At 44.4% G+C, this 11,858-nt stretch overlaps 1 protein-coding gene across 1 annotated transcript in view; it reads right to left on the reverse strand.

Annotated features, from left to right (window-relative positions):
* ADAD1 (adenosine deaminase domain containing 1) overlaps positions 1-11,500 on the reverse strand; it is a 35,294-nt gene extending 23,794 nt beyond the window's left edge. The window contains exons 1-6 of the mRNA XM_008143262.3: positions 11,284-11,500; positions 10,881-11,063; positions 9,939-10,127; positions 7,607-7,774; positions 2,238-2,306; positions 365-490 (exon numbers count right to left, since the gene is read on the reverse strand). Coding sequence (XP_008141484.2) covers positions 365-490; positions 2,238-2,306; positions 7,607-7,774; positions 9,939-10,127; positions 10,881-11,063; positions 11,284-11,374 — 826 coding nt within the window. The 5' untranslated portion in view covers positions 11,375-11,500. The remainder of the gene's footprint in view (positions 1-364; positions 491-2,237; positions 2,307-7,606; positions 7,775-9,938; positions 10,128-10,880; positions 11,064-11,283) is intronic.
* Between the last annotated feature and the right edge of the window lie 358 nt (positions 11,501-11,858).

The raw sequence follows: 11,858 nt of genomic DNA on the forward strand, positions 1-11,858 counted from the left end.
TTCATAGTTTTTTATATTTTAATCTTTTCTTACTTGATAATGAAGCAAGTATGCTGATTTTTATAGAGCCCTTCTCAATGTTTGCTATAATGGGAGTTAGATTTCAGATTATTAAATTGTGGAATTATCATTCAAAATGTTAGGCATTTAACCATTCTGTAGTTGTCCATTAGTTACTGGTCAGTATACTTTGTCTACCTTTAAGAACCTTTGTGTTAATGACCCACACCTACTAGAAAAGGACACTTCAAATCAATAAACACCATTGTCAATAGGAGCAAAGATAATTAAAAATTACAATAGTATAGTTCAGATCATTAATAGTTTTGCTACACACCAACACATCCCAAATATTTGGACTTACCTCTTTCGATTACAAAGGCAGCCAATGAATTGCTACATTTCACATATTCTGAATGACTAGAAATTAGTTGATTAAATGTTTCTTTAACAATATGAGAAATCTTTGCATATTGCATGTGTCTCCTTTCTAGAAAAACAAATCAAATGCAGTATGAATTTAAACAACATCGTACTTTCTCCCAGAGACCTCTATTATCCTATTATAATCTCACACAACTGAAGAAGTTAATAATTTATAAAGATATGTAAGAAAGTTTATGTCATGATTGTGGGTTCGATCCCTTGTCAGGGCAAGTGTGAAAAGCAATTAATAGATGTTTTATTCTCACATTGATGTTCCTCTCTCTCCCTCTCACTCTCCCTTTCTCTCTCTCTCTCTCTCTCTCTAAAATAATCAATAAAAGCATGCCCTCAGATGAGAATTAAATATATGTGTGTGTATGCATATATATATATATATACACACACACACACTTTTATTATGTGTGCCTATACAGTATATATATAGGTACACATAATAAAAGTGTGATGTTTGCATTCTCAGCTAATATTCTGCTAACTGGATACAACTCATTTCAGTTAGGTCATTTACATGTTTTTGTTTATATTTTTAAAACTTGAATTTTTTGTTGTTGTTAATATTGTTAATGCTCCCTTCTGTTGTGTCGCTCAGCCCAGCCTGCACCCTCTCCAATATGGGACCCCTTGAGGGATGTCCCACTGCCTGTTTAGGCCCGATCCTAGTGGGATCTGGCCTAAACGGGCAGTGGGACATCCCTCTCACAATCCAGGACTGCTGGCTCCCAACCACTCACCTGCCTGATTGCCCCTAACCGCTTCTGCCTGCCAGCCTGATCACCCCTAACCACTCCCCTGCCAGCCTGATTGACGCCTAACTGCTCCCCTGCCGGCCTGACTGTTCCAAACTGCCCTCCCCAGCCAGCCTGGTCACCCATAATTGCCCTCCCCCGCAGGCCTGATTGTCCCCAACTGCCCTCTCCACTGCCGGCCCGGTCACCCCTAACTGCCCTCCCTTGCCAGCCTGGTTGCCCCTAACTGCCCTCCCTGCCAGCCTGGTCGCGCCCAACTGCCCTCCCCTGCAGGCCTGATTGCCCCCAACTGCCCTCCCCTGCAGGCCTGGTCCCCCCCAACTGTCCTCCCTTGTGGGTCTGGTCCCCCAAACTGCCCTCCCCTGCAGGCCTGGTTTCCCCCAACTGCCCCCCCCTGCAGGCCTGGTCCCCCCCCAGCTGCCCTCCCTTGTGGATCTGGTCCCCCAAACTGCCCTCCCCTGCAGTCCTGGTTGCCCCCAACTGCCCCCCCCCTGCAGGCCTGGTCCCCTCAACTGCCCTCCCCTGCAAGCCTGATCGCCCCCTACTACCCTCCCTTGCAGGCCTGGTCCCTCCCAACTGCCCTTTCCTGCAGGCCTTGTCCCTCCCAACTGCCCACCCCTGCCGACCTGGTCGCCCCTAACTGCCCTCCCTGCAGGCCTGATTGCTCCCAACTGCCCTCCCTGCCGGCCATCTTATGTCCACTTGGGGGTGGCCATCTTGTGTGTTGGAGTGATGGTCAATTTGTATATTATCTCTTTGTTATATAAGATAAGCCCACCAAAGCAAAGAATTCTCAAAAAAGTAGTTACATAAAACTGATGAACTATCTCCTTCTAGGAAAAAGGCATTTCTTCTATCTTTCTTCTCCTTCCCCATTTCTCTAATTTTTAGCAGCATATGAAATTTTCCTCTTTGTGGAAGTACACTAGGTTTGAATGATAAAATACTGATACATATTTTCACATTTATGCATATTTTAATTATATGTTGTCATTTTTAATTGCATTACTCTGCTAAAAAGGAACACCATAAAGGACTTCCTACCATAATGCACCTTTGAAACATATGCTGGTTCAGGTGAAGCAGCAGGTTCTGCAGGGATAGGAGGAGGACCTGTAAGTAAACAAACATATAAGGAAACATAAAATTCAGTGTTCCACAGAGCAGGTACCTTACTATTCTGTAATACAACAGCAATCCAAGAATGATTACTTTCTTCTCTATATTTCTGCCAACTCTAGACCAAATACCCATTAGCCAAGTCTCAAACACAGTTCTGGGTTTCCTAATCTTATGCTACTACTAGTGGCCCGGTGCACGAAATTTGTGCACATTAAAAGGGAATTAGAAGAATTGTTTTAATATTGCCATTTGCCCTTTCTCTATAATAGAAGTGTCAGAGATGAAAAATTAGTAAGATATATATGAAAATCTCCCTCCTGTCAGAGTTTGGGGCATGCCGCAGGACCTAGAATCAAGTCCTCGTCCACCACCCACATGTTTCAAAAATGCAGGAGACCCAGACCTGGCTAGTCCCACCCCAATTAGGTGAGACCCAGACCCGGCCGGCCCCACTCTCATCAAGCCCCTCCGGGCACAAGGTGCAGTCTCAGGTCCCCCGGCCTGGCGCCAGGTGGGGGTGCAGTCTCAGGTCCCCCATCAAGCCCCGCCGGGCAGGGGGCGCAGCCTCAGGTCCCCCGGCCCAGTGCTGGGGTAGAGGACAGCGAGACCTGAGGTCCCCCGGCCTGGCACAGGGGCAGCACAGCCTGAAGTCCCCATCAAGGCTCATCAGGCTGGGGGCATGGCCTGAGGTCCCCATCAAGCCCTGCCCAGTGGGGAGGGCACAGCCTGAGGTCTCCCATCAAGCCCCGCTGGGCACAGGGCACGGCCTGAGTTCCCATCAAGCCTGACCAGGTGCGGGGGGGCGGGGGGGGGGCGGGGAGCGCAGCCTGAGTTCCCCCACCAAGCCCTGCCAGTCGGGGAGGTGTGGCTGAAGTCCACTGTCAAGCCTCGCGGGGCAGGGGTCACGGCCTGAGGTCCCTCACCCAGGCCAGGCACCATGCAGCTTCAGGTCCCTGCTGTTTGGTCGTGATGTACAGCGTCCCTGCTAATTTGCATATTCCTCTATTACTACATAGGATAGAGCTTGTTTTGTAACATATGTGACATTCTGAAAAGAGATTATTTTGGAGCGGCTATAGGGTCAAGCCTCGGATTGACCTATGGCAGGGCCACAGCTTGGAGGGCAGAGCCCTCTTAGCATAAGTAAGCTTAACCTTATAGCCCTCCCTAGTTCCTTCCTAGGTAGATAATGGGCTGTGGGAGATACAGCAATTGCTGCCAAAACAAGTGAAACTCACAAGAACATTGTAACTATATTGACCACTTCCTTGTTTTTCTTGGACTATAAAATAAAGCCTCAGCTTGCAGGCTGGATCTTTCTGTGTCCTCATCCAGGCATGGGAGATCCGCTGAGCCCCAGCTGTATTCTCTTTGTCTGTCTTCTTTAAACCTTCACCGCCCCTCCTCAGGTTCACCCTTGGCTGTGCTAGCATGGCACATGTGGCACACAACGTGGGGCCTGAGTACAGGGGAACTACAATTGCAAGGTGATAGGACGCTCTAGTAAAGCACGTGCAGAAAGCAAAAAGTAAGGTAAGGAGCGCAGTTTAGTAATAGCTAGGTGTAAAACATGGGAAATTCAGGATTGCAGGAAAATAACTTATATGTAAGGCTATGCTCCAAGCACAGGGCTGTTCTGTGAGGTATCAACAGCTTCTCAATTTGTTGGATTTTGTAAATGAAACTTGCCCATGGTTTCCTGAGGAAGGAAGGTAAATGTAGAGACATGGGAGAAGGTAGGAAAACAACTTAGAGATCATTATATAGTTGAAGGTCCAAGGAAAATTCTTTTTAAAAATATATATTTTATTGATTTTTTACAGAGAGGAAGGGAGAGGGATAGAGTTAGAAATATTGATGAGAAACATCAATCAGCTGCCTCCTGCACACCCCCTACTGAGAATGTGCCCGCAACCAAGGTACATGCCCTTGACCGGAATCGAACCTGGGACCCTTCAGTCTGCAGACCAATGCTCTATCCACTAAGCCAAACCAGTTAGGGCTCAGGGAAAATTCTTATCTCTACTTTCAGTCTGTGGTGCCTGATTCGGGCCTGCCTAGAGCCCACTCCCGAAAGGGAATGGATGAACGTGGCAGGGGAACTAAAACAGATAGTGGAAGGTTACCAGAGGCTTAATACTGTCACAAAGGCTTGTCTCTCACCTGGAGATTACTTATTATGGAAGTATTTTATCCGTGTTTGTGCTGACACTGGACCAGCCTTATGTTCAAGGAGTAGTATTAGCTGCCGCATTAAGAGATGTTGTTCGATCGTCAGTAGAAAAAGAAAGGGGGATGTTTTAACTGTGGTAAACTAGGGCATTTTGCTACTGAAGACTGTAATGTTATAAATTGAAGTAAAAAAGCTACAGGGAGTGGAAACAAGCAGCCTGAACTATGTCGAAGATGCTGGAGAGGAAAGCATTGGGTAAGTGAATGCCACTCCAAGACTGATGTTGATGATAACCAATTCCCCCTAGGCAAGGAAACTCCAAACAGTAGGGGCCTTATCCTTGACCCGACTGCAGCCTTTCTAGCCCACTCAATCCCAAAGCCAACTGTTCGAAACCTTTTAAAAATGTTAACATGTAAGCACAGGATTGGACGCTGTCCCGATATGTGCCACGGGAGTGTATGGTTCCCTTCTCGCGGGCTTGATGGGACTAATTTTAGGGAGAAGCAGTTTAACATTGAAAGCGTTTCAAGTTCTCCCTGGGATGATAGATAAGCACTATACTGGAGAAATTAAAGTAATGGCACAAACAATTAATACTATAAATCAGGTCTTACCAGAAACAAAAATAGCACAAATTCAAGGTCAGGCAATAGTGGAAAGAGCTAATCCTACTCTTAAAAAGCAATTACAAAAACAAAAAGGGGGAGAAGGATGTTATGTGTTAAATTTTTTGAACTATGATGCAGAGTTATACCGTGGCCAAAAGGCATCAGACCTCCAGTGCAAATAGCCTCTGCTGAGTTAGCCCGGTGGAAAGATGCACAAACCAGACAAGAGTTTTACCAGATCCAGTAATGATGTGGGGAAGAGGTTGTGTTTTGTCTCTTTTCAGAAGGACCAGCACAGCCAATTTGGGTGCCAGAGCATTACGTGCATCACCACAATGGACCCAGAGAAGCTCCTTGTCCCTTCGTTCAAAACACTGAGAGTTGCCCCGATGACAGCAATGAAGAAGAAGAAAACGAAGGCTATACAAGGGGCCGAGGTGCCAACATGGGGTCAGCTGAAGAAGTTAACGACTGAAGCCCAGCAGATGGTAGAAAAGCAAGAAGTGGAAGCAACTCCCTCAACCATGTTTCTGGCTCTGCTAGCATTGGTTAGCTGCCAGTCTTCTGTAAAGTCTTGCGCAGCCAAGTCTGAGGACTCTGAGTAAATACACACCAGCAGCAAAAGAAACTTTCATTTTGTAGCTGAAAATGTTAACATGTCTGTAGTTTGTTTTTTTGCATTAGCATTGTTTTGTTATTGTTTTAATAGCCAGAGCTTTGGTCTTGATGTTTAAGTTTTACTTTTATTATAGTAGCTTAAAAACAAAAAAAGGAGATGTAAGGAACGGCTATAGAGCCAGTCAGAGAAAGACAAGTACCTCGGATTGACCTGTGGCAGGGCCAAAAACAAGTCCCAGCTTGGAGGGCAGAGCCCTCTTAGCATAAGTAAGCTTAACCTTATAGCCACCACCCCCTAGTTCCTTCCTAGGTAGCTAATGGGCTGTGGGAGGTGCAGCAAGTGCTGCCAAAACAAGTGAAACTCACAAGAGCATTGTAATTATGTTGACCACTTCCTTGTTTACTATAAAATAAAGCCTCAGCTTGCAGGCTGGATCTTTCTGTGTCCTCATCCAGGCATGGGAGATCCGCTGAGCCCCAGCTGTATTCTCTTTGTCTTCTTTAATCCTTCACTGCCCCTCCTCAGGTTCACCCTTGGCTGTGCTGGCAAGGCACAGGTTAAAATGAAACCCTGTTATAGATGCTTAAGAACAATTTTCTATTTATAGTAATACTATGTAAAACATTTAAAATTAATATCCTATTAAAAATTTAGTAAGTAAAAATTATATTTTTGCTCAATCCCTTCACTTCAGCCAATTTCTCCACCAGAGCTGTCAGCCGTTCTCTATCTATGAATTTGTCTCTATCTTGCTAATTAGTTCATTTTGTTCATTAGATTCCATGTATGAGTAAAATCATATGGTACTTGTCTTTCTCTGACTGGCTTATTTCACTTAGTTTTTTTTTTTTTTTTTTTTTCAAACTATAAGAGAAAGTTTAGAAATGGGCTCAGGAAACAAGTTACATTAGCAAAAGAAGGGTGCTTGGAGTTTAGGAGAGAGAAGGGTAAAGGTAACGTGGGGGTAGGTGGAGATAAGGGCCTGGAAAAGTGCAGGCGTACTCCCCAAAGGGAGAGCACCTCACTTAGTATTTTAATGCTATTTTACTAGAGTGTTTTCTAAGGGAATACTACATTCAAAGTTTTCAAATTTTTAGTTCCATTCTTTGCAATGGCTTTACAATTTGGTTCCAAAGTTAGAAAATCCAGGAAAAACAAGAAAACATGACATTAAACCAAAGGGTAAACCAAAATGTAACCTAACATGAAACATGACAAAAATTGCTTACTATGCTAATATAACACATTAGCATATTCCTCAAATTGATATTTAATAAGAACTACTACCATTTGATCATATACTATTCACATGCATTGCTTCAAGGCTTTGATGGTAGCCACAGGAGGTAGGTACTATCATTGTCCCCACTTTTCAAATGATGAAAACTTAGGCTTAGAGTACAAATAACTTGTCTGTCCAGGGTCAATATTCCAACCTGAGCAATCTAATTCTGGAGTTTACACTCTTGCTATGCTACCTTAGGCCATTATTTTCTCAAGTAATTCTAGCATTACTGAATTTAACACAGGCAAACTTCACAAAAATTGCATTAAAAACCTCTAAGTATTAAATGCACAGTGTTAAATATAAAACAAGAATCCAATAATTTGCATAGAGAAATAAGTTTCGGTACTCAAACCCACTGACAATCTGACAAGTTATCAGACAGTTTAGCAACATGTTTTTCTCCTATGGGACTGAAATATATACTATGGTTAAATACATCAGCCATCAGACAGCAATGGAAGAAAATTATTCAAATCCTACTACAAAGACCTTGCAGTTGTGAAGTAACTCCTCATTAACATAAAATCTTTCAGATTATTCCTTTTAGATTATTTATAAAATGATACATTTTATTAATACTTTATAATCAAGAGTATTTACCTGATGTTTCAAAATTTCTTGGCTCAGGTTCATCCAGCTGTAGAAGTTCATCAAGAGCTAATTTTGCTGCATTGGATCTAGACTCCTTTTTATTTTGTCCCAGTCCAGTCTTGTACTGGATACCGTCCACCACAGCACAAAAAGCAAAATATGGTCCCAAAACGTTACCTTGAAAAAGAACTCAGAATAAGTGCTGCACGATTTCAACAGTATAATCCTGCAAAAGATGTCTGTTACACAGGAAAACATCCAAATACAAAATTGTGGAAAACTAGCTACCTCGGCCCATCAGTTTTTCTGTAGGGCCAATACAGGTGAAAGGAAGCTGGGTGGGTCCTTGAACTAATTCTGAGGAGTCGTTCAAGTGGCCCAGCTGGCTCCAGACTCAGCATGAGCATAGGGCCACCTTTACAGTGTAGGCCATATAAGGAGTGGCAGTATCCTGAATAATGCCTGGGAATGAAAAGCATCCAAAATCTATCAAAAGACAATTACAGGCAAAATGTGGAGCCTCTGGCAACACCTTCTTCTTTCAAACTTCCATACTAATAAAATTTAATTTCTTCCCCGCTTTGGGTGCCCTGATACTTCCCCTCTCTTCCCTCCCCCTCCCCCCCCCCCCCCCCAATCCCCCGTACTCTTTAAAAGCTCCAGAACAGAAAGGATCCCTTTGAAGAAATCCTGGACACCTATCAGGGAGTCACTGTAAGCAACTCAACCCATCACAGTCGTAGGGCAGTTGGAGGAAGGGGAATTAACAAAGAAAACCGTAACATAAAACAAAGATGTCTTTGTCATCCAAAATTCCTAGGATTACCTTTACACAATTACTTTTACTAGATTTCCTATTTGCCTGATAAAAAATGAAATGGAATCATTTCCTAAATTTACAGGCCAAAGAATTTTCCAGTTCAAATTTTCAGATTTTAGGAGGCCTTTAGGTAACTCCAGTCTCCTCTCTCATTAGAGATGGCTAAGTATAAAGTCACTCCACATAAGCCTTAATATTATCTTCTCTTCTCAAATATGACATTAACTGCTGGTTGTTTTTGAAGAAGTACATCAAGGTTACAAGCAACTCCTGATTGCATTTAGAAAAATTGCTTTCCTTCCATCATCTATGACCTCAGTTTCTTCCTTTGGGACCACCTGGGTTCCAAACCAAATTTACTTAACCTGAGGATATTTTGTATATTTACAAATGATTTGGATGACTGTTATATGTGAGCATTACTCATCAAGTCATTAATAAGTACTCTATGTCATCGTTCTGGATGTTTATACCTGAAGTTCTCAAACTTTAGTATGAATGGATCTAAGTCCTGTAGAGTATGTTAAAAATACTGATACTCTGATCTCTCCACCAAACCCACTGAATCAGATTATTCAATTAGTACTAAGCACATAAAATAAACACCATTAGCAATCAGTGGGTTGTGTGTTGAGTAGTTTTAGCTCAGACCACTGAAGATTTGCCCCGGTCAATTTTTTCTTACTGTGACCAATAGTTTACATTTCCCAGGGGCAGTCTGGGAATGGAGAAAAGCTAACCAGTTACACAGAAATTAAGCACAGAGGTATTGATCACATGAAGTAATCCAACCTACAGTGACAAGACCTAGGAAAACTCCCTTTTACATTAAGACCCTATTCGCACAGACATGTTTAAAAATTGTCAATGCCTCTTAAGAGCACTTATTCTCTTATCCTCCACTTTCCTAAAATTCTTCCTAGTCTCTGTCATAGGTGATGAAATCAGAAGCTGCTTTCTGCATTTTTCTGATCTGTATTCCTGGCACCTCCCACAGGCACAATGTGGTAACAGAGTCTTCTGGTTATGGGGCGGTTTAGAGAGAACCGAGAAAATAGTCTCAGACAAGACTGCTGATGAGTACCAATCATGTGTTATTTTGACCTCTGATCTTTGACTTTCAGAAGCCAAATTTGGCCAGAATTTTTGTTAGGCATTAATATCACTGAATCCTGCTTATAAGATAATCATAGTCCAAATACTTAACATCCCTAAAAAGCATATTTATTCTACAAGTATTTACACCTATGTATAATGCACAAGGCTGATGAGATTTCAGTTCAACCAGCCATACACAAAAAATTAAAATCCCACGATTATATTTTGTATGTGAGTTACCTGCAGATTCCAAAAGGCTACAGAAATATTAATATAACATTTTCTAAAGTATACCAACCAAAAATAGTAGTTATCTAACCCCAACATTATGTGAATATAGAAATTTAGTGCCACTTATATGCTCTGCTTTTACTAGGAAAATATTTTCCCATCCTGTAATAACCAGACACGGCTTTCACTTGCCTGTTGTTACTGTTTCCTTAAGGTCAAGTTGAACCCGCTGCATTTGTGCAAACTGGTGCAAGGCTGACACAGGGTTGATCTCTCCACGTTTGTATTTCATTATAAACTCCTTAGGTATTTTTTTTGGAGGAAGGACGGGATTTGAAATAGATGAAAGACCTTTGGAAAGCAATGGTTCTGGAAAATTACCTAAAAATAAATGTTTACGCTCGTCAATTTGATGCATAAAAAAAAAAAAAATAAGACACTGTGCCTCACACACTTAGTCATGTGTGGTTTTCATTACATACAAGTTTCTCCTAAACAATTTTGGCACAAATGCCAAACGCAACCTGTCATTTTGTATAATGTATAAATCTTTTGGAATACCAAGGCTATGTTGCAAAGAAGGGCTATCACTGTCATGTCATTAGGTGCTATTAAAGAATCACAAAACTTTAGTCATGTCAAGGTCTTCAGAAACTAAGCCATTTTTACATGCGATGTCACTAAGGCCTACAATGGAGTAAAACACAGATCTGGGACTAGAACCTTGTTTTTGGTTTCCCATTGACTATTTTATATTATCTTTCACCTTGAATTTGGTCACATTTGTAAAGGGTGTTTGTCCCTGCTGTATACTTAACACTAACAATGCTAAGGGATCTGTGGAACACAAACCGGTATCGGTCCAGTCCCTTCTCCGAAGGGGTAACAGCTTCACCTCGATATAGCAAGACACACTTGATGTGGTTGCACCGACAAGGGGTAAGGAATAACTAGCAGCCAGGGGAAGGATTTCTACAAGCTTCCTACAATGTTGGGAGTCGAATCCAAGTTCCAGGTGGCGCCTGGCCGCAGGGACACGGCCATGTACCCAGGAAACATTGAACAGGGGGCTCAAAGGAACTCACTGGCCAGCTCAGTCTTAAAAAGCTTAGACAGGTGAAAAAGACGTCGTACCCGTCACTGGTGTGACCTTGGATGCCATGCGGGACAGGCTGTCACTTTCCGAGGACTGCGCTGCGGGTGTGGTGACCATCTGGGCGGGTGGCTGAACCGGCAGGTTCTTTTTCAGCATCTGAGCAAAGCTAGGGACCTGGGAGCTCTTCTGAAACCAGCCATTATTGGAGGACATTTTCTCACCTACGAATGAGACCAAGTTGGCAGAAAATGATATACTCACGGCCGCATCTCTAACTGGCCTCACGCCGCTGGCGCCTGCTAATCCCGCCCCCGCACCAGGCCCATGAGGAAAGCCCGACGCCCTCGGAGACCAGGGGAAAGAAGCTGAAGGAAACCGAGCCCCAGGGGACCCGCAGCGCCCTTTGTTGGCCTCCCGCGGTCGGGCCCAAATCGCACCCACCGAAGTCGTCCTTCCGGCCCTGCCGGCCCAACCCCGCGGGCGGGCAGTTGAGGCCGGGCCGCAGGCCCCTAGGCTCCCCTGCCGACGCCATTGCTTCTCCACCGGGCCTCAACCTCTCCCTCAGGACGCCGTGCGTGAGAGCCCGCGGCCAGCGCTGCGGCTTTCAAAGGTCGTCTCCAGGTGGGTGGCCCCGAGGCCCTGAGGAAGGCCCAGAAGAAGCCCCTTCCCCGCCCCGTCCTATCGCCAACCGTCTACGCACCTCTGCCGCGCCCCTGCCTCTGCGCATGCGCCTGTCTTGAGCGTGAGAAGTCGCCGGACGTCACGTGAGCCGGCGGCCCTGACGCAGGCCTGGCGCTCAGAGCGTGAGGTGGAGGTGGCGCAGGTCGGCCTGGTCACTCGCTATGCGCCCTGATTGCCCCCAGTCCCCACGGAGCCTGTACAGGGAGGGTCTCCTTGCCCACAGTGACTCCCATCGGGCCTCCCTATCCACGGTGGCTTCAAGGAAGCCCCTCACTTTATCCCCATTCACAGCGCTAACAAGGCGCCTGGAAAGGGTTGTTGACAGAATAAACTAC

This window comes from Eptesicus fuscus, chromosome 6 (assembly GCF_027574615.1).
Source record: "Eptesicus fuscus isolate TK198812 chromosome 6, DD_ASM_mEF_20220401, whole genome shotgun sequence".
Taxonomy (NCBI): Eukaryota; Metazoa; Chordata; class Mammalia; order Chiroptera; family Vespertilionidae; genus Eptesicus; species Eptesicus fuscus.